Consider the following 23,049-nt stretch of genomic DNA (forward strand, 5'->3'; position numbering starts at 1 on the left):
TTGCGGAGATAGAGACGATTTGATGCATGACACGCGGTGTTGATGGCTTCGGCCCAAAAGTTGTATGGAGACTTGAACTCCGCCATCATGGTCCTTGCCGCATCCATCAACGTCCGGTTCTTCCTCTCCGCTACACCATTTTGTTGAGGGGTGTAAGGTGCGGAATATTGATGCTTGATCCCCTCATCACTAAGAAACTCATCCAAGGTGTAGTTCTTGAACTCGGTGCCGTTGTCACTTCTTATTGTCAAGATCTTTGCATTGTGTTGACGTTGGGCTTCATTTGCAAAGTCAATGACGGTTTGTTGGGTCTCGCTCTTCCTCTTGAAGAAATATACCCAAGTGTATCTTGAATAGTCATCCACAATCACCAAGCAATACTTTCCTACCCCCAAGACTATCAAAGGATGGAGGCCCAAAGAGATCCAAATGAAGGAGCTCCAAAGGCCTCTTCGAGTAAATGATAGTCGTGGGAGGGTGAGCCTTTTCATGTAGCTTTCCTTCGATACAAGCACTGCAAGCACGATCTTTAGCAAAACTAACATTTGTTAGTCCACGGACATGGTCCCCCTTGAGAAGACTTTGCAAAGATCTCATATTGACATGGGCTAGACGGCGATGCCAAAGCCATCCCACGTCAACTTTAGCCATTAGGCATGTCGCGGTCTTAGTGGGTCGCTCCGAAAAGTTAATCACATATAGACCATTCTCGACATGCCCAACAAAGGCTACTTTAAGAGTCTTGCTCCACAAGAGGGCCACGGTATCAATATCAAAGAAAGTGGCAAAGCCCATGAGTGCAAGTTGACGAACGGAAAGTAAATTGTATGCAAGGGACTCAACAAGCATGACCTTCTCGATCGTGAGATCATGAGAATGACAACCTTGCCAAGTCCCAATACCTTAGAAGACGAGGCATCACCCCACTCGACATTGGTGGGCATAGATGGAATCTTGTGAACGTCCACCACCAAGTCCTTGCTTCCGGTCATATGATTAGTGGCTCCACTATCGAGCAACCATGATCCCCCACCGGAAGCAAACACCTACAAGAGATCAATGCTTGGTTTTAGGTACCCATTTCGTAATGGGTCCTTTGATGTTAGTGACAAGGGTCTTAGGAACCCAAATAGACCATTCAATATACTCACGAGGAGAACCAACAAATTTGGCATAAACATGCCCATCACTAGCACGGCACAATACATAAGAAGGGTTAAAGTCGTCGGCTTTGTTGGAAGGGGTGCCATTGCCTTTCTTGACACCACCACCCTTCACATTGTTCTTCTTCTCCTTGGAAGCACCCTCTCCCTCCTTCACAAAGGTTTGTTTGAGAGGGGGAGGTCGGTTGGTCTTGTCATTCTTCTTCCTGTTCTTGGGCATGGGTGCGAACCCAATCCCTTCCTTGGCCACAACTTCCTTTTGATTGCTCAAAAGGTCATTGAGGTTCTTCTCACCTTGAATGCACGACACAAGGCCTTTCTCAAGTTGCTCCTTCAACTTAGCATTTTCCTCAACAAGATGCACATGCTCACAACAAGGGTTAGTAGCATTTGCATTATCAATTAACACCATATGAGGAAAGGTGGCTTTCTCCTTGGTTAGCTTCACTTGGAGTTGATCGTGAGACTCCTTGAGGCTAGCATGAACACCTTTCAAGGCCTTGTGAGCCTTGTCAAGTATAGCAAACTCCTCCTTGAGTCTAGCAAGATCAACCCCAAGTTTGTCCTTCTCGGAATTTAGCACACGAGATACAACAAGAGCATGATCAAGATCTTTCTTTAATTTAACATGATCATCATTGTGTGACTCCTCAAGAGCCAAACGAAGACCACGCTCTTCTTCAAGAGCATTGGAAAGATCTGAGATCTCATCGGCATAGTCATGACTATCCCCTCCATCTTAGAGATGGTATCTTCGTGAGCCTCGATCATGTCATTGGCTTCACCAAGTTGTTCCAACAGAGCAACGCAATGCTTCTTGGGTTTACCTTTGAGTTTCTTCATAAAAGACTCAAACTGATTCTCCTCCACACTAGACCCCTCATGTTCACCAATGCAATCCGTCAAAGAGTGATTATTAATGATGTTAGTTTTGATGTTGGGGGTTACCTTGTTGGTGGCTTTAGCCATGAGGCACTTGGCGGTGATGTTCTCATTAGGTGAGTCGAAGAGAGAAGCCCGTGGAGTTGTTGCAATGGCAATGGATGGCCATGGCAACCGACTCACCATCGTCATCATCATCATCATCATCCTCATTGTACTCTTCTTGTACTGCCAACGCCTTGGGAGGAGTCTTCTTGGTGAAGTTGCTCTTGTTAGAGAAAGACTTGGCCTTGTCCTTTCGGATGAGCTTGCCACCATTGTCTTCCCTTTTCTCATAAGGGCATTCCGCAACAAAATGGCTCACATTGCCACAATTATAGCAAGTCCTCACACGTTGCTTGACCTTCGTGCCACTTGAGTTGCTCTTGTTGAAGTTGGGCCTTGTGTTCTTCTTGCTCCAAAATTGCCTTGAAGCAAGAGCCATGTGTTCATGATAAGCATACTTTGTATCTTCGGGGTTGCTTTCCTCTTCTTCCTCTTCTTCTTCTTCTTCCACACTAACCTTGGCCTTCAAGCAAGGTTGGGCTTATTTGTCCTTTGAGAGCGTAGCACTGCATTGTCGGCGGTCTTGTCCAAGATGCTCATAGCCACAAACTCATCCAACACTTCACTTGAGGACAAAGTGTGGAAGTCCGGCCTTTGACGAATGACGGAGGACATGGCCTTGTGGTAAGGCATCATTGCCTTGAGGAATTTGCGCTTGATCCAATTGTCATCATGTCCTTGCTCCATGATCTCGGAGTGAGACCGCGAGTTTGGTTACTCTCCGATAAAGCTCACGAGGTTCTTCATCTTCTTTCATTGCAAACTCATCGGCTTCATCTTGCACCACTTCATAGTTGGAGCGTTGAATGCTTGCGCTTCCCCGGTAGAGGGAAACAACACAATGCCATGCATCCTTGGCCATGGCGAAGGGCCGGAAGATGAGGGAGATCTTCGGGTGGAATTGCATCTTGGATGATGAAGAGAGCATTCTCATTGAATTGATTATCCGCGGCTTCTCTAGGGGTGAAGTTGCTTCGGTCATGCGGATAGAAACCTTCTTCAATGATTCTCCAAAGATTAGTATTCACATGATTTAAATGACACTTAAACCGATAGACCCAAGAATCAAAGTCCTCGTTTTTCACAATCTTAAGGGGAGGACCGGCATGATTCAAATGAGTAGAAGGAATCGGTCCACCATAAACAAGTGGAGGTTCCACATGGGCAAAGATGACGGTGCCATTCTTACCAGTAGAAGGAGCCTTTTCACTAGTAGCTTCCCCCTTGTCGGAGTTAGCATCCGTCACCTTGTTAGTGGGATCACCCACTTTCAACGGTGCGGTAGATAGTTTGAGCCCTTCAATGAATTTATTAAACATGCTTTCAACCTCGGTCGTCATGGAGGTTTTCAATGTGTCCAAAGCCACATTGAATTCCTCACGAGAGACCGAGGTTCCCCCATCGCCCGTAGACGAGACCGGATTCGCACCGGAGTGCTCCTCCACACCGTCTACGGTGTCAACCATACTCTTCGGACGGCAAAGTCCTTAATAAAGAGACGAGGCTCTGATACCAATTGAAAGGATCGATATAGTTGACTAGAGGAGGGGTGAATAGGCAACTAACAATTTTTTTCTTTTCTTTACCAAATTAAACTTTGCAACAAGATAGGTTGTCTAGATATGCAACTAATTGAACAACCTATATGATGCAACAACAACAAGCACACAAGCAAGCAAGGATATAACACAAATAAGCTTGCACCAGTAAAGGCACGAGATAACCAAGAGTGGAACCGGTGAAGACGAGGATGTGTTACCGAAGTTCCTTCCTTTTGAGGGGAAGTACGTCTCCGTTGGAGCGGTGTGGAAGCACAATGCTCCCCAAGAAGCCACTAGGGCCACCGTATTCTCCTCACGCCCTCACACAATGCGAGATGCCGTGATTCCACTATTGGTGCCCTTGAAGGCAGCAACCGGACCTTTACAAACAAGGTTGAGGCTCTCTCCACAACTTAATTGGAGGCTCCCAACGAAACCTCGGAGCGTCACCACAATGGAATGTGGCTCCGAAGTGACCTCTTCCGTCTAGTGCGCCCAAGCACCCAAGAGTAACAAAATCCACACAAGAAAGCATGGGGGAATCAAATATCCTTTGGTGGAAGTGTAGATCTAGGTCTCCTCCTTCAATCCCTAGCAAATCAACAAGTGTGGGTGGCTAGGGAGAGAGATCGGGCAAGAAAGCTTTAATGGCAGTAATGGAGGAGAGAGAGAGGCAAGAGAGGGTGGGAGGTAGGAGAAGCACCTCCTTAAATAGGCCCCCCAAGATCCAACCGTTATGTGCAGAAAAGCATGGAACCGGTACTTCCGCACTAGATACCGGTACAACCGGTGAATGCGGGGAACCCTTTCTAGGGCACCAGGGCGGTACTTCCGGTGGCACACCCGGTAGTACTGGTTTATCGGAATAAACCGGAACTACCGCTCCAGTACCGCTCAACTACCGCATACATTCAGAAGGTTTACACCTTAGGCCGGTAGTTGGAGCGGTAGTAGGGCCGGAACTACCGCTGGGCAAGCAGCTCCTGGATGATGGAGTCCGAGGCGGTACAACCGCCCTGGACACCGGTGGTACCGGTTTATCGAGACAAACCGGAACTTCCGTTCCACCACCGGTCTACCACCGTACCCGGTACAGAAGGGAGTCACCCCTGAGCGGTACTTGGAGCGGTGGTCAGACCGGAACTACCGCCCAGCGATACAACCACTCGATGGAGCGGTACTACCGCCATGGGCAAGACTGCACATGACAGAAGGCAATGGGGAACCTCTCTCTCCTCGAAATGGAAGGTATATGGTGGGTGCAAAGAATGTGTACGTGAAGTGATTCACCCAATACCTTCCAATGCGGATTCCCTCTTAATAGTACGGATATCCTACAACCAAAGGAATAAAAACGTCGAAAACTCCGTCTTCGATCTTTTCCGCCTAGAGGGAAGACCAAACCGTCTTGCGCCACACCATGTGAACCTGAGAAAACTATGGCGCACGATTAGTCCATGTGTGTTGTCATCATCACCAAAACCCTAAGGCAAAGGATGCCCTTACAAACGGGCCCGGCCCATCTCCCCCTTTGGTTATATTCGAACCTGGGACCTTCAACATCGAGGAAAGATGCAATTACCACTGCGCCAGCTCCCCCACTGTAATCTTTTACATCTTTTTCCTCCCTTTCTCCTGCCATCTTTCCTTTTTTTCCTTTTTCCAAAGTTTATTTTTTAAATTCGAGAATTTATCTTTTTCTTCATGTTTTTTTCTGCAACATTAATGAACAATTTTGTTCAAATTCAATGATCTTTTTCCATTTTTGATGAACTTTTTTCAAAGTCGATGAACTTTTTTTCGAATTTGATGAACTTTTTTCAAATTCGATGAACATTTTTCAAAGTCGATGAACTTTTTTTAGAATTTGATGAACTTTTTTCAAATCCGATGAACTTTTTTTAGAATTTGATGAACTTTTTTCAAATTGGATGAACTTTTTTCAAATTTGGTGAACTTTTTTTCAATTCTGATGAACTTTTTTTCAATTCGACGAAATTTTTTCAAAACCGATGAACTTTTTTCAAATTTGATGATTTTTTTTAAATTCAATGAACTTTTTTCAAAATCGACGAACTATATTTCTAAAGACTGTAGTAGACCGGTTGGGTTTTTCTAAGAAAATCAGTACCTAATGTAGCAGTTTTTGGCGAGAGAGAAAAATGATCGAGCTGGGACCAGCGATCGAGCGGGAGCCAACGAAGGGAAGCGAAGAGGGAGCGATGGTTTAATGGGCCGGCCCAGAAGGAGGCGCGCGTGGGCACCACGATCGCTTGCTGGCGCTGAAGGCGCTGACGAGGAGCACTCAGTTCACAACTAGCATTCGCCGATGCACCACAAAAAATGCAAAATTGAAATTAAAAAGTCACAGGAAAGATGCTAGCCTGCCTAGCGAAAAGGGCCCGTACTGAAAAAGGCCCACACACCTCCCCCATCCCACCACGCAGACCCCTTGGCTCGCGAACAAAAAAGAGCCCAAGGGAGCAACTAGTTAATGAGCGCTCCTTCGGGAGCCTCGCAACGATCAGCGCCACTTGGCGCGCTCTCAGCCATTCGCTACGTGTCGCGCTCTGGATCCTCTCTTCGGAATTTTTTTTTCGCACGTGTTTTCGGGTTTTTTCGACGTTTTTGTTTTCCTCCGGTCTTCCTTAGCTTTTCGATCAAAAAAAATTCGAAAAAAAAATTCCGCGAAAAAATGCGTTTTCTTTTTTTTCGCGAAAGTCACGGTTTTTCTTCCGCGAAAGGCACGGTTGTGCTTTAGCGAGAGTCACGGCCGTGCCTTTCGGAAACGGAAAAAAACGTGTTTTCTGTTTTTTTTTCACGAGAGTCACGGTTTTGCTTTCGCGAGAGGCACGGCCGTGCCTCTCGGAAAGGGAAAAACAAAACGCGTTTCCTGTTTATTATTCTTTCGCGAGAGTCACGGTTTTGCTTCCGTGAGAGGCACGGTTGTGCTTTCGCAAGAGTCACGGCCGTGCCTCTCGGAAAGGAAAAACAAAACATGTTTTCTGTTTTTTTTTTTTGCGAGAGTCACGGTTTTGCTTTCGCGAGAGGCACGGTTGTGCTTCCGCGAGAGTCACGGACGTGCCTCTGGGAAACGGAAAAAAAACGTGTTTCTGTTTTTATTCCTTCCACGAGAGTCACGGTTTTGCTTCCACGAGAGGCACGGTTGTGATTTCACGAGAGGCACGGGCGTGCCTCTTTCGGAAAGGAAAAAAACCGTCCTTCCGGTTCAGTTTTTTCATCCGATTTTTTTCATGATTTTTTTTTTGTCAAAACCTATCAACATGGGATCTAGTTTTGAAGATCTCGACGCGAGGAATCCAATGGTGAAAACGGTTCGAGATTTGGACGCACGGTTTAAGAGATAAAACGTTTTGAATAAATGGATCTATGAAAAAAGGAAAAACTCCTAGGTTGCGACAAGTGGCGCGCTGCATGTGCGCCACTTATCACAACCTGGAAAGGTGAAGTGTTCTTTGCAACGAGTACTTTTTAATTAGTGATTTCGTCCAAACAACCAAAAAAATAATAATAAAAAGAATCAGGCTGGACGTGCTCCTTACGAGGCCAAAACGAGACAAACCGACTACCATCGCGAATCTTGAAGAACCAATAACGATCACACTGAGAAAAAAAATGATCACACTAAGATTTATTTATTTATTTGGAAAAAAAACTTTTAATTTATTCATCGTCAATCATGGCAGTTTAACGAACAACAAAAATAATAAAAATTACATCTAGACTCATAGACCACCTAGCGTCGACTACAAGGACTGAAGCGAGTCGAAGGCTCACCGCCGTCATCGCCCCTCCATCGCCGGAGTCTGGCACAACTTCTTGTAGTAGACAGTCGAGAAGTCGTCGTGTTAAGGCCCCATAGGACCAGCGCACCAGAACATCAACCACCGCCGATGAAGAATAACGTAGATCGGAAGGATCCAACCCAAAGACACACGATCGTAGACGAACAACGACGAGATCCAAGCAAATCCACGAAAGATAGATCCGCCGGAGACACACCTCCACACGCCCCACCAACGATGCTAGACGCACCGCTGGAATGGGGGCTAGGCGGGGAGACTTTTATTCCATCTTCAGGGAGCCGCCGCCGTCTCGACTTTCTAAGCATAACACAAACCCTAACAAAACGGAAAGAAAGGATAAAAATCGAAGCCCTTTCGCCGGCCCTTGTCAGGATCCACCACGCCCCCATGGCCCTAAGGCCCTCACACTGAGATTTAGTAGGGCCGTTGAAAAAATTATTCGTGGAGTAAGTCCTAATTACGTAGTATGAGAAATAGAAGATGGATGGAGGAGAGACACATTGACATGTGGTGGAGGGAGATACGACCACTGAGATGTGGGCCCCACACATCAGATGTATATTGGGCATCCGTTGCAACACCTTCACTGATAATCCAAACAATGTTAGTCGGACAGTAACACCGTATTAGAAATTAATTATTGAGCATATGTTGGAGATGCTCTAAGACCCATGTTAATCCATCCCAATGGAATATTATCTATGTGAGGACTGACGTGATCAAACAATTTGGTGTTTGATGTCACAAATCTTTCAGAACAAGACCAGATTAGATGCCAACTCCCCAACTACAAAATTTTGGCCCGTCCTCATCCAAAAAATTACCTAAGATGATAAGTCGAGACGAGAAAGGGAAGGAGACTTTACATTAGTACTCCTTAAAATGTTTTGGATATTTTAATTTAAACTACATACGAATTGAAATAAGTGAACAAACACACTAAAATGTGTCCTCATAAAAAACACTAAGGCTGCGTTTGGCACCACAGTATTTTTGAAGTTTTCAAAAAAAAACATGATATTTTTAGAAACCACGGTTAAAATACTTTGATGCGTTTGGCGTCAACAAATACTCCAGTTTACAGAACCATGGTATCTCTAAAACCATGGTTTTTTCACGGTATTAAAAAAGAGGTCTGGACCTCTTTTTTTAAAACAGAGAAATGATCGCTCTCGTCGGTCTTTCAACTTCATCTTTCGGCCGTCAACTAGTGTGATTATACTTCATTTCTCTGTAGCTATGAATAAACAATTAAAGCTCGACACATGGGAAGGAAGGTACGCGCCCTTGTACGCCTACTTTGTTGTTGATCTCGTCAATTGCTCTGCATAGCGTTGCATGCATACATCAGCCGTGAGCACAAGCTGGTCAGATCGTGTAGCTGAGTTTGGTTCAGCTCGATATCTTCAGGGTTGTCCATGCAACCTAACAACAGGTGACAATTGGAGAAAACAAAACAAAAACGATTTGGCAAACGCCTCAATGGTTTTGCCAAAGCCACGAAAAACTGCGGTTTTTAGATACTGAAGTATTCAACGTCCACGCGTTGGAATACCGAGATTTTGTAATACTACAGTTTTAGATAAACTGTGCTGCCAAACTAGGCCTTATATTTATATACATCTGATCTAGAAAAAAAAGTTAGAACATCTTATATTTGTGAAGGGAGTACCATTTTCAACTTAGTTCATGGCTGCATATTCATTAAAAATGCACGTCTCCAAGTGCAAACAAATGTGGTGACTGCCATGCGTAGATGCCATGAATCCAACCCACCGAGAACAATTTTCTTCTCCGATAACAAGTTCACCCTCGGAAGTAGGAACTCGCCGAGCACAAGACAAGTTCATTTTCCACACAATATGCTAGGCACGTCACCACATGAGTTTCTGATATCTAAGCAGTAGTTATTCTATGCACCACAAGTGCACAACACAAATCATCCTTAACTGAACCTGAGACACGAAGCTAGATCGTACTTTTAACTCTAACAGCGATCGATGCTCCGGCGCCCGGCGGCGACGTCCCCAACGCAAGAGGCGCCGCCACCAGCCCGACACGCCGGCCGCTAGTAGGGGCTCTCGCCCTTGACGTTGCCGTGCGGGTTGTAGAGGCAGAGCGTGAGCGTGGCGCCGGAGGCGCAGCTGGCCTGCGCGCAGCCGACCTCGGCGGTGCGGCGCCACACCACCTGCGTGTAGGTGCCGCACTGCTGGCCGGCGGCGCAGGTGTTGTTGGCGTGGGTGTAGTACTTGCCCTGCGCCACCCAGGAGGCCACCACCTCGGCCGGGCGCGCGCGGTAGCTCGCCCACCCCTGGTTCGCGCCGTAGGGGCTGGCGCCCATGTCCGCGAACGCGCAGTTCTTCTGCTTCTGCTGCTGGGACGAGGTCCACGCCGCCGCCGCCGTCAGGTCGGCGCTCCACCGCAGCGCAGCCACCCCGACCGCCGCGCGCGCCTTGTTGTGCGGCGCCAGGAACTCGTCCGCCGTCGCCGTCGCGTTGGCCGCCGCCGCCAGCGCCTTGCTGACCCTGGCCGGCAGCGCGAGGCCGCCGTGGGCCGGCGCGGCGCACAGCGCGAGGAGGACGAGGAGGCACGCCGCGTGGTGGCGGCGCTGGGGAGCCATGAGATCTGGGGTGGGTGAGCCCAGTAATGGCGAGCAGTGAGCAGTGAAGTGAGGACTGAGAGTCCGTGAATGGGTGAGTGGAGTGTGCGCGGGAGGGATTGTCAGCTAGCGAGTTAAGAAGCTCAGCGGGAACCGGCAGCGGCGAGCGATGGCTACGCGGCAGTCGCTGGTTCGCTGGCGCCGTGGCGATGGCTCACTTGTACTCGTTGATGTTGGGGCCTCAACGCGACGCCACAGCTCGTGTACGGGTGAATGGCGTGCGCCGCTCCGGCTCGATCCCGCGCGCGGCTCGCAAGTGGAGGGAGGAGCGCGGAACCTGGCGAGATCCGGGGGGTTGTTGGGTCCGTCACCTGTGGGTGCGTGTCAGTGCCCCGCCCGGCATCGGCATCTGATGCGGTTTTTCTCGTGTCGAGATCCAGATCAGCACGGCGTCCCCGGACTTGGACGGACGCAACCGGGCCGGTGCCGAGCGCGTGAGGGGTGCGGCGGTCGGCTGCGTGACCTGAGCGGAGCTGTTGGAGCCAGCCATGGGGATTGTGCACGTCGGGCAAACAGATTGTGAGGCGTGGATAGATCCAAGACCAAGTTGATGGGATGGGACTTCGGGGCGAAAATACGAAATGATTCTGATCGAGGACGATTCGGCGGGCAGTGTGAAGATGCGTGCAGAAAATAGCGAGATTATTCGATTAGGCAACTTGCTAGACGTGCTGTTGCCTACGAGGTTCAGATCGGTGCTTCTACGGCCTAAAACGGTGTACTCAGCAATGGTGTTACCTTTCTTCAGAGTTCAGAACCAGAGCCCAATTATTGGGTTTGGTACTCTCCCCCTTGGATCGCATGATTTGGTAGAACTGGATGCCGTCCAAGGTTAAGTTTTTTGCTTAGTTGGTCATATGATTTGAACCGTTGATAGATTTGCCAAGTGTGGATGAGTAAGTTTGCAAAAGGAAACAAGAATGCAGGACACACCTCTTCTTCATGTGTGGATACACGGTTACGCTCTGGAACATGGTAATTTAAAAACTTGGTCTTGAGCATGTGGATACATCTTCTTGGCATTTGGAGGGCTTCGTCAAAGATTAATCGCGGTGCGGGTGCAGCCGGCTGCCTCAGCTGAGCTGTTGGAGCCACCGATGGGGATTGTGCACGCCGGAAAAAAGGATAATCCCGAAATGGTATAGAGAGATCCAAGGCCAAGTTGATGGTTGGTTCAGAAACCAGGCCTAGACCCCGACCCACGCATGAATTACAAGGCATTTAGATTGGAAGAACAAAATGGGACCGTAAAATTATCAAAAGAGATTTGAAACGAACACTAGTTCCACACAATACATGTTTTCAATAATCAATGGTGAAAGAGCCTGGTGTCTTCATGTTTGATTTTGGTAATTGATGATAATCCCTATGAACTAGAGAAAAGTTCACATTTCAACCCCGAACTAACCAGTCTGTTTGATTTACAGCCCTCATCTTTGAAACCGGACACATTACACCCTCAACTTACGACGAAGTTCAAATGACAATCCTGGTCTATGTTTTTGGTTTAGTCAACCGGTTTTGACCGAAGTCAAAACTTACTCCGCGTTCACTGAGTAGCCAACTCACGCATGCTGCAGCATCCCTGAACTTACACCTCTCTCCCTCCATTCAGTCCCGACCGCAGTCTCCACCGCCGTCGCCGGGACGCTCCGACCTCCAACCAGCTCCGGCCCCAGCAGCCCCGCTGACACCGGCTACCGGAGACCGGTGGCTCCGCCACAACAACCCCACGCGCGGCGCCTGCATCGGCGTCCTCCGGTGCTCGCGCTGGACGAGCTCTCACCTGGGCCGAGATACGGCGCCCGCTTGCGCACATTCCCCTGTGTCGAGCGGCACCAGCTGCGTGGCGGCGGCCCATGCCGCCTCAAAGTCAGCTCGTGAGCAGCCGCAAAGACCGTGGGCAGTCCCCCCGGCTCCAACGAAACAACAATGAGGTACATACATGCATGCGTGCAGTGTGTGCCGCTGGGTGCTATGCTTGCTTCTTGGAAGTTGGACTTGGAACCATCCGTGCTGCGTGTGTCCATACGTGATCTGCTTGCTGTGTCTGGCTGTGTGCTCGGAGCGTGCGTGCGGGGCTGTGTGTTTTGCATTATGTGTGTGCTCGATCGAAAAGGGTCTGGTTTGGCCGTCTCTCCACACAACCGCCGCCACCGCAGCCGGCCACGACGGCGCTGGAGGAAGGGAAGCACCATGAAGGCCGAAGGCGATCGGGGACGTGAGGCGTCCCGTCTGCTAGAGGAAGAGGAACAGCGTGCGTGCATCCTGCTTCCTGCTCGCTCCGGCAGCCGCCCTGGTCAACCATGTCCTCGTCCCGAGTTCCCCCTGCATCGCAGACCATGCTGACGTGGTCTAGCTGAGCGGCTGGTCTTTCCCACCTTTTCCAGAGTTTCGCCGTGCCCTGTGGGTCTCCCTGGCCTAGCGCCGCCGGCCTGCTCCGCCGTGAGTCCTCGCCGGCGCAGCTCCCGCAACCCTAGCATCCCGTGCTTGCTTCCTCGGACGCGCCCCCTCTAGCATGCTCTCCCACGGCCTACTCCTGCAGCTCTCTCGAGGCTGGGTCGGCTCTGGTGGTGTGGAGCGGCTCGGGGCTAGAGATGGCTCGCGGGTAAAACGTGTGGGGGCGGTGTGGCGGCGGCGCCTGTCTCCAGTGGCCGGCGGCGGAGGTGGTGGTGGCGACGGCGGTGGAGACAGAGGAGGGAGTAGGTTTAGTTGCTGCATGCGTGACTTGGCTGCTGAGTCAGCGCCGAGAAGCTTTACTTTGGTCAAAACCGGTTGACCAGACCAAAAACAAGACCAGGGTTGTCTTTTGAACTTTGTTGTAAGTTAAGGGTGCAATATGCCCGGTTTTAAAGATGAGGCTTGTAAATCAGACCAAGTGATTAGTTCAGGGTTGAAAAGTGGACTTTTCTCGATGGACTAATGGTTGCCTTGACCTTGAGTTACATTTGAAGGGTTTGTCCATAATGATTTGCTTGAAGATCATTCGTTGGTTTCAAGTCTATAAGTATAAGATTATGTGTTGACCAAGGTGGTATTCAAAAATTTATCTAAAGATTGGTCATGTGAGAATTGAGCTTATTGCAAGCATGTCTTGAAGAAGAAGTTTGTGTGAACATTCATGTTTACCTTCAAGACATCATCTTTATGAAGAGAGAAGATAACACACAACGCATAGAAGATCTACCGTGTGAGATCATGTTATCCCATGTTATGAAGAGCATTGTCCATTACGCTTTGTGTACTAACCAATGATTCATGTGAGTTTTCCTTGTGGGATTAGGCATGTTTCCATGGGCGTGCATCAAAAGAAATATATCATATAACCCATGGAGGATGACATCAAGTGGTGACCGTCATCAAGATTGTGGTGTGCAAGTTTAAGTGGAGCATCACGGAGAGATCATGCTTGAAGTTTGCCGTCCATTGTGGTGACAATGAACTTGTGAAGATGTGCCGAAGGGTGGCTCACCCATAGTAGAGTATGGGGAGCAATCCACTAGTCTTCATCGAGAAAACGCAATCAAGAAGGTTGGTCCAACTTGAGGAAGTCAAGATCGTCATCATCTAGCTCAAGTGGACAATGTGCAAGTCAAAGGTTTGTGCTTGATAGGTTTTCTATTTTACCGGTCTCATGGTATTAGTTGGGAGACCGGCTTATAGGATTGATAGCCGTACTATCAAGGGGGGCTCTCGAGTGAGTAGCTTTATCGTATAGTTCGTAGAGAGCTCAAACCATTGCATCCTTGGCATCATCTTTCTTGATTCTCATTTGACTTTTCTCTATGTGAATTTTTGATCTTGTGGTCATCTCCATAACCTCAACGAAAACGGAGTTCGCATGCACCATCTCTTATGTTTTCGATGTTGGAGTCTATGTCGGTTCTTCACTGATGGAGGTTTCACACCTCTATATCATATGCATATTCCCCTTGCCTCTTCTGAAGATTTCCAATCGTGATTTGACAACTCTTGTTGTTAGCTTTCCATCAAACTTGAGTTTGTCGAAATCAGAGTTTTTTTGCAGAAGTTTTCGCAATTTTGATCTTCCTTGCATCCATCTGTTTTACTTGGGATGTTTTGCTACTTCCTAGCGGTAGTACCGCTCACCGGAGCGGTAGTACCGCTTAGGCGGTACTTCCGCTAACCAGTGTCGTTTTCACTTCCACTTATTTTTATGCTTTTGTTGCCCAATCTACTTGAGCGGTAGTACTGCTCCGGCAGAACTACTGCTCTTGTATTTCTGTCTCATTGGGTTGCGTTGACCATGCTAAGCGGTAGTACCGCTCCCCCAAGCAGTAGTACCGCTTGTGCACGACCAGGGCATAACGGTTGGATTCGGGGGGGGGGCTATTTAAGGGGGTCTTCTTCCCCAATGATTCTTATCCTTTGAGCTCATGTTTGTCCCTCATTGTTAAATTTCTTCGAGCTTGCTATCTCTGAGTCCCTCCAATGAATCTTGCTAGTTCTTGAGAGAAAACAGAGAGGAGATCTAGATCTACATTTTCACCAATCACTTTCTCCTCTGCGAGGGGAACCCCTTGGATTTAGATCTTGAAGTTCTTTGTATTCTCTTCTTCACTCTTCCTCTCTTATTCCTCCCTAACATTAATTGCTCTGGTGGGATTTGAGAGAGCAGGACTTGGGCACTCCGTGTGCCCTTGCCATTGCATTTGGTGCATAAGTTTGAGTTTTCCACGGTGATACGTGAAAGTGAAAAGTTGAGAGGCTTCTTACTCTTGGGTGTTTGGGCACCCTAGAGCTTGTTCCTCTTGGGTGCTTTTGTGCCCTAGACGATTGGTGTTGTCGAAGCTCAATCATTGTGGTGTAAAGCTTCGGGAGACTCCAATTAAGTTGTGGATAGTGCCTCGAGCAATTTGTACGGGTTCGGTGACCGCCCCCAAGGGTTTCTATTTGTACGGGTTCGGTGACCGCCCTCAAGGGTCCCTTAGTGGAATCACTACATCTTGCATTGTGCGAGGGCATGAGGAGATTACGGTGGCCCTAGTGGCATTTTTGGGAGCATTGTGCCTTCACACCGCTCTAAACAGAGATTAGCATCCGCAAGTGTGAACTTCGCGATACATCACCGTCTCCGCATATGCCTCGGTTATCTCTTACCCGAACTCTTTACTTATGCACTTTCATTTGTGATAGCCATATTGTTTCATATTATATATCTTCCTATCACTTAGTTGTTTATCTTGCTTAGCATAACTTGTTGGCGCACATAGATGAGCCTAGTTGTTTTAGGTTTTGTGCTTCACAAATTAACCGCTAGTTTTATTCTGCATTTGTTCAAGCCCAAACCGTATTTTAAAATGCCTATTCACACCCCCGCCCCCTTCCTTTTAGGCGACATCCACGATCTTTCAAATGGCCATAGCAAAAGAAAAGTCGCCGGATAAGCAACCTGATGATAAGCAATCATCCATAGCCCAAACGCATCGAGACATCAAACACTCCAGCAACGAGTGTCTCCATGAATCAACCATGCCACAAATATTGCAGTTTGGCGTATCCGCCATATTCAGGTGGGCAAGTACATCATATTTAGGCAGTGAGTGTTGACCTAATCGCCACAAGAAATATCGTACTTTTGCTGGGACTTGAGTGTGCCAAAGTGAAACCCAATCCTTCTGTAGCCAATCAGTGCTAGAAGAACCCGAGGTCTCTTCTAGCCAGCCTCCTCTGTCAAATTTTGTATGGACTAACACCTTGTAGGCAGACCTGACACTAAAGAGCCCGTTCTTTTCTTTACTCCATGACCAGAAAGCAGTTACTCTACGTGTGCAAAGTGGGACGGAGAGGATGGCCTCAGCATCCATGGGTATGAACAATTGTCGCACCAAATCAACCTTCCAAGGAGCCGTTGTCTCATCTATAACCTCTCGAACAAATACTCGCATATCCGATGGAGAAACAATGATAAGTTTCATAGAGCACTCCCAGGGAAGCCAGATATGTCTCCAAATCTCGGTTGATGCTCCATCTCACATCCCGTCCCTCTACTGATCTCCAAATTGTGAGGGGTGGCTTCCCAGGGAAGCATCCAGAATGCCCGTGTGTGGATAGTAGACACTCTTGAGAATACGAGCGCTCGAGAGTTAGGCTCCATTAGTAACCTCCATGCTTGTCTGGCCAACAATGCAAGATTGAATAATTCAAGATCACGAAAGCCTAGATCACCCATGAATTTTGGTCGAGTAATCGCTTCCCAAGACACCCAAGCAACCTTTCTCTCACCATTCTTGTTGCCCCACCAAAGCTTGCGGATTATAGAATTTATACGCTCATATAGACCTCTTTGGAGTTTAAAACAAGCCATTGAATAAACTGGTTAGGACCTCCTTCCCTCCACAAGATAACATACGAACATTAAATTCAAAAAAATAACGAGATTTTTTTTAAAAACTGAGTTTTGGGGATATCAAAGCTGGTTCCCGATCTACTCCCGTGTGAAATTTTGTAAAAAAATACTAGGAAACATATTCGTGACAAAAAAGACAAAAAATTCCTATGTATAGAAAAAACTGTTTGGATGGATTATTATTGGGACTTTTTTATGAAGTTTCACACGGGAGTAGATCGAGAACTCAGGTCTGATACCCCAAATTTCAGATTTGTTTATTTCTTTTTTATAATTTTGCATATAATATTCGTATAGGGGTGTGGAGCACTCCGGAGCTCCCGTGTATTTTCCCTTTTCACTCCTTCCCTCCACAAGATAACATCTTTTCATGCTGCTACGGCCTAAAATGGTCTCTGCTCAGCAACGGCATAAGCTTTCTTCAGAGTTCAGAACCACGCCCAGAGCCCCGCCCATGCGTGAACTACAAGGCATTTTACATCGGAAGAGCAGAATGGGACCGTGAAATTACCAAAAGAGATCTGAAACGAATACTAGCTCCACACAATACACATTCTGCAAGAGACGAACATGCAAATAACATTAAAACCAGCCTGCCGAGGTTGGATGCACAATCAGGACAGAAGGAAACGTACACAAGCAAGCCAACAGCAGACGATGACAACAAGCCAGCCAACAGGCCACGATCACACGGAACAACATGCAAAAAGTATATCACTGGCGACAGCCTCACCCTGCAAGTATGTCACGGGCCCAGAATCTGAATTCGACAAGAATAATCAAGAGTACTCATTACATCTAATGGATAGCTCGAACATTATCAGTAACATTCTATGATCGAGAGCACTAGGCACAAACTAAGCTCAACACCAACCAAGTAGCCTTCTTCTGAAGGCTACCAACTAAGGGCTAAGGGACCAGTCACTCCATCTTCACCGCTACAGAACCCTGAGCTTCTGGAGGAGGCGGCGGAGAATACTGAAGCCAGTCTTTGGAGCAGAAAAGTGCCTCCACGATTTCAGGGCGCAGCGAGCTTCTATAGTCATCAAGCATCCGGCTTCCTGTTGTTGCCGCTGCAAATATGGAGCAGCCGCTGCTCACCATGGACATGGGGATGGCCAGGATATCACGGGCCATCTTCGCCAGTGTTGGAAACTTCAGGGTGTTGAGCTTCCACCAGTCCACGATTTCAAAGTCTTGGATGCGAGGCGTCAGGGCTTCTTCCAGGTACTGCTCCAGCTCAGACTTGGAGGGCTGGCTTATTGCTATCTCTGAAAGATACATGTCAAAGTCAAGGAGTCCATCCCCAGTAGAAGGTGGAGTTACTGCGTTGTTATTCGCATTGGCAGGCCCATTTTTATTAACTTCCCCTGGTGCGGCATAGGCTGGCGTCAGGGGCAGGGGCTGTGCAACATAATCCTTGTAAAGGTCATGAAGAGCATCATCCACCACCTTAACATACTTTGCTGCCTCCACACCATAGATTTTAGAATAACTGAATTCTACAAGTTTCATCTTGAAACGAGGGTCCATGACAACACCAATGGCTAGAACAAGGTTGCAATCCTTCCAGTACTTGTCAAACCTCTCATGCATTTCTTTGGCGATGCTACTGAAAACTGGATCTTCATGGGTTATGGCATTTGACAGTTCCAGCTGAAGTTTCCACGCCTCATGGAAAAATAAGTTAGAAGTTGGATTTGCCGCAGCCATGATGCTATGTGCAGAATCATACAGAAATTTCAAATAATTGCAGGCAGCTTCCAACTTCTTCCAGTCTTCTGCAGAAGGTGACTCATTGTAGTTATCATCACATGTCTCCAATGTGGTGAATGCCTGCCTATAATCCAAGGCAGCAAGCAGCATAAGGTAAGTGGTATTCCACTGTGTTGTAACATCAAGGCACAGGGTCTTAGTGCTGGGAATCTCCAGCTGCAGAGCAATCTCAGCAAACTTCTGCTCACGGGCAGAAGAAGCTTTTATGAACTTTATACTTTCACGGATACTGTAGATCACACCATGGATTGAAGCAATGACATCATGTGCAACTGCATTGAGGATATTGGCATAGCACCTCACAACAAACAGATGGCCCTTAAGCATCAGGTTGTTCTTACTGGAGAGATGATCTCTCAGGTTTGCACTGTAGATATCATGTGATGAGCAATCATTATCCAATGTGACGGTGAATAGCTTGTCCTTCATGTTCCAGTCGGTAAGGCTCGAGCTAATAGCTTCACCAAGTGCATTCTCCGAATGAGGAGAAGACACCATCATGAAGTTAAGCATTCTTCGATGCACTTTCCAATCCGTGTCAATGAACTGCCCAGCAATAGAAACATAGCCAAGAGTCTGACTAGTTGTCCACAATCCTATGGTGAGGCTAATCCTTCCAGGCATAGTGTTCAATGCTTGCATTAGGTTGTTTTTCTCTTTCTGGTAAACACCATACACCTCTGCCTCCATTGTTTCAACATCCGCAACCCTGAAACGAGGCTGCAGGCTATCAGTAAAAGCAGTGAAGGCTGGCTGTTGAACAACATGAAGTGGGTAGTCATGCAAAATGATAAGCTTCGCCAGATGTGAGCTGCTACGGTCTTGATCAAATGTAGCATTTGCAAAGCCAGTATATCTGTAACGCCTCTTAGAAGGACGTTCTACGGTACCCTCACCATCGTTGTCAGTCACTCCTCCAATTGAACTCATTGCCAGCTTCCTCTCTTGGCTTTTTATCATAGGGCAAGAGCCAAGCGTGATGTGCCTCTTGAGATGGCTAGTACCTGCTATCTTTGTGCCAGAACTGTATGCAAAGGTTGCCTTGCATAGGTTGCAGCATGCACGTTGGCATCCCCTCTCCCCAGGAACAGGTTCAATAGTAAAGTGCTCCCATACTAATGACTTCTTTCTCCGGCGTCTTGATATGGTTGGTGGGGTCACCTCAGCACTGACCAATTCGTGACCATGGGCCATCTCATCACCATTGACCATGTCATTCACTTGAACCATTTCATGACCATGGATCATGTCACTAACTTGAATCATCTCATTACCATGGATCATCTCATCATCATGGACCATCCCACTCCCTTCCACCATCTCGTCACCATGAACCATCTCATTCCCTTGAACCATATCATGCTCATGGATCATCTCGCCACTGTGAACCATTTCATTGCCATGGATCATCTCATCACCAACAACCATTTCACTTTCATGCACCATAGCATTTTCATTGCCATTTGGTTCGCCCATCCTATGAAAGATTATCTGATGGAACCCAAAAGCCTGTCAATTTGGAACAATTGATCAAATAAAATCATGTCAGATCAAATGTAGTTAAAACAGAACACTTGGAAAGTTGGAATAAGGCTGAGAAATCTTGCATAATTTCACTTTGATAATGTACATTATCCAGAAGAAATCTAAAAATCACTACTGCAAATTTATATGTTTGAGATTTCAAGTAGAGCAGATTTTCTGGAAGCTGGCAAGTTTGCCAATGTAAGGAACTGTGATCTCTTGAAAAGTAAAATGTCCAACAGTAAATAATTGAAGTATATTGTCCACATCGGGATAGATGCTCGCAATATTATACACATGTATCAAATATAACATGATGAAAGAAATCAATAGAAGAGTGGAGCTGTAGAAAGCCAGGAAAATAATGGAAGTAGGCCATTCAATTCGCTAAACAATCATAACAGAAAACAAGATTAAAGTTATAGGACAAGGCCCTGATTGGGAAATTCAGAGACATCAGCACATACGTTGTAAAAAATAAACACCACCCTAAGTGGCTTCTTATATACAAACGCGAATACATGCTATTCCTGGGAACAAGCTAAAAAGGCCATAGCCATAGCCAGAACTGTTGAGTATAAGTAGGTGCAGCACCAAAGGGGTGATATATAGCAACCTAGTGGATAGAACCTAGGTAGGCTCGTGTAAACAACCAAAACATCAAAGCATTGGCTATGCAAATGATAATCAAGAATGTTCTGTTCACAGAACTATCACATCTCCAGGGATATAATTACGGCTTCTAGGGGTCGATAAAATTACAGAATATATTTACTGCTATAAACATGTTAATTAGTGAGTGCGGTCACTTCACCTGCTCCTCTACCCCTGATGTGAACAACCGAACATTATCATCTGTTGCAAATGGCTGCGGCAGTCATGTTTGCAGCCAGACAAGGCCTAAACTCGGCCACATCTCCCATAACTAAACCAGCCCCTACGCAAAATATGACTGAGTAGCAGCTGCTTCCTACGGCAACGAGAATGAATCATCCTCCCAAACAAAAGAACAAAGGCACTACTCATAATTTGGACACGCGAAACTCCCCGCCGTTCGCTCATAATTTGGACCGGCGAAACCCCCCGCCATTAGCTCGGCACGAGACAAACTAAAGAAAAACAAAACGACGGCATAGCCCGCATGCGGCCATTTCAGCACCCGCGGAAACCATCTGAATCTAAACCTCCATACGAACACACGCAGCCAATTCTCGAACGAAGCGCATGCTGCTCCACAGCAGATTCACACGGCCGAGCGCACGGCCAGAAAAGCGAACGGAACCAGATCTAGACATGCAATCGAATCCAGTCCGCGAGGCCGCGAGCGGCGCGGGCATGGATGGATGGGGAGGAGGCCTGCCTGGAGAGGCGCGGAGGAGGGAGGAGGAGGAGGAGGCTGTTTAGAGTTTGGGGGGCTTACGGAGGCGGAGGGGGGCCGGCGGGCGGAGATCCAACTCGAGGCGGGCGGTGCAGGATTGGGGCTCGGCCCAAGAAGAACGAAGGCCGAGCAAACCCTAGATCCGCCTTTTTCTTCTGCGGGCGGGCGGGCGGCCACGGGGGAGGAGAGGGACCGAGGACGGACCAGCGGGGCGAGGCGGAAAATTTCGTCGGGTCTGGGGGAAACGGAAAAGCGGGGGATGGACGGGGATTTATGGGCTCGCGGCCCACGGCCATGGGCTGCCGAGCTGGCACGGGCGTGAGGCTGCCGGCGGGCCATGGGTGGGGCTCGTCCGCGTGGACCGGCTATTTTTTGGGCAGTTTTCGGGACTCGCGGCTCACTTTCAATATTTTTATCCATGGGATGGGATGGGATTGGGGGGTGGACCGCGGACGCAGGCCAGGCAGGCTACGGCGTCACCGACTAGGGTTTGGGCTGATGTGGTCGGGTTCGGATTTGGACCGTCCGATTTATGTAGGCCGACTTTCTCAAAAAAAAATGTGGGCGGATAAGCTTAAAGAGTTTGCGTTAGGGTATGGATCCAAAGAAGAAAAATGGCCCGGGAAGTTGAAAAGTTCACCTTTTGTTTGTGCGATCCTTCTAATTTGGAAACAAGATTCAAATCTATTACTCTCTTCGATCCATATTAATTTTAGAACTTTGTAATAAAGTTATACCAAAGGTGGGACAAATAATATGGATCGGAGAAAGTAACAAAGTTTACCGAAAGTACAAAGCACGTCAAACATAATAAAAACTTAGGGTTCCTCTGCCTCCCGTCGGCGAAAACATACTCATGCATAGATAATAAAAGTACATAAGCATAGTTCAACCCTATATAGTTCAACTGTCATTAAGCATACTCAAGCATATTTATAATTAAGACACTACATAGCCATACATAGTTCAATCTCATCTGTCAGCATGATCGTGAAGCTTCTCCAGGAACTCCGCACCGTCGGTCCACCTCATCCCCGGTGGCCTTAGGGCCATGGGGACACGGTGCATCCCGGCCTTGTTGGCGGAAGGGCTCCGTTTTTAGATGTTTCTTCAAGTTTTGTTAGGATTTGTGTCCTGCTTAGGGAGACGAGACTGCGAAGGAAAGTCTTCGTGCACGTGTCTCTAAGGACAGGGGTGCGTGGAAGCTTGCTATCCATGTGCAGAGCCATGAGTTGGTCGTGAGATCTTATGGGTTTCACCTCTAGCCTACCCCAACTTGTTTGGGACTAAAGGCTTTATTGTTGTTGTTGTTGTTAGGAGGCGAGACTGCGGTGGCTCCCTGAACATGGAATAAAGGTCTCCTCGCCTAGCCCCCGTCCCGGTTGTGCGTCTAGTATCGTCGGTGGACGTGTGGATATTTGTCTCCGGTGGATCTGCCTTTGGTGAATTTGCTCGAATCTGGTCATCGTTCGTTTACGTTCGTGGGTCTTCAGGTTGGATCCTTCCGATCTACACTACTCTTCATCGGCGGTGGTCGTTGTTTTGGTGCATTGGTCCTATAGGGCCTTAGCATGACGACTTCCTGGTTGTCTACTACAACAAGTTTTGCCCGACACGTCTTCGGCTCGCTTCAGTGTTTGTAGTCGTTGCTAGGTGGTCCACGGATCTGGATATCATTTGTATCATTTTTGGTGCTCATTGTACTGTCATAATTGAAGATGAATAGATTGGAATGTTCACGCAAAAAAACATAATAAAAACTACATTAAAATTTTGATATCATTGAATGACCGCTACCGCCACCAGAACAAGCCGCTGACGCAT

General features: G+C 47.7%; 2 protein-coding genes across 2 annotated transcripts; both read right to left on the bottom strand.

The window, feature by feature from the left end:
• Nucleotides 1-9,280: 9,280 nt before the first annotated feature.
• LOC123096013 (STS14 protein) lies at nucleotides 9,281-10,498 on the bottom strand. The gene has a single exon (XM_044517592.1). It carries the CDS (start codon nucleotides 10,136-10,138, stop codon nucleotides 9,587-9,589), a length of 552 nt encoding a protein of 183 aa, XP_044373527.1. The 5' UTR covers nucleotides 10,139-10,498; the 3' UTR covers nucleotides 9,281-9,586.
• A 6,742-nt stretch (nucleotides 10,499-17,240) lies between these two features.
• LOC123096014 (zinc finger BED domain-containing protein RICESLEEPER 2) lies at nucleotides 17,241-21,548 on the bottom strand. Its single transcript, XM_044517593.1, has 2 exons — nucleotides 21,268-21,548; nucleotides 17,241-19,832 (listed from the first exon to the last, which is right to left on the bottom strand). Exon 2 carries the CDS (start codon nucleotides 19,797-19,799, stop codon nucleotides 17,469-17,471), a length of 2,331 nt encoding a protein of 776 aa, XP_044373528.1. The 5' UTR covers nucleotides 19,800-19,832; nucleotides 21,268-21,548; the 3' UTR covers nucleotides 17,241-17,468.
• Between the last annotated feature and the right edge of the window lie 1,501 nt (nucleotides 21,549-23,049).

The sequence above is a fragment of the Triticum aestivum genome, chromosome 4D (assembly GCF_018294505.1).
Source record: "Triticum aestivum cultivar Chinese Spring chromosome 4D, IWGSC CS RefSeq v2.1, whole genome shotgun sequence".
Classification (NCBI taxonomy): Eukaryota; Viridiplantae; Streptophyta; class Magnoliopsida; order Poales; family Poaceae; genus Triticum; species Triticum aestivum.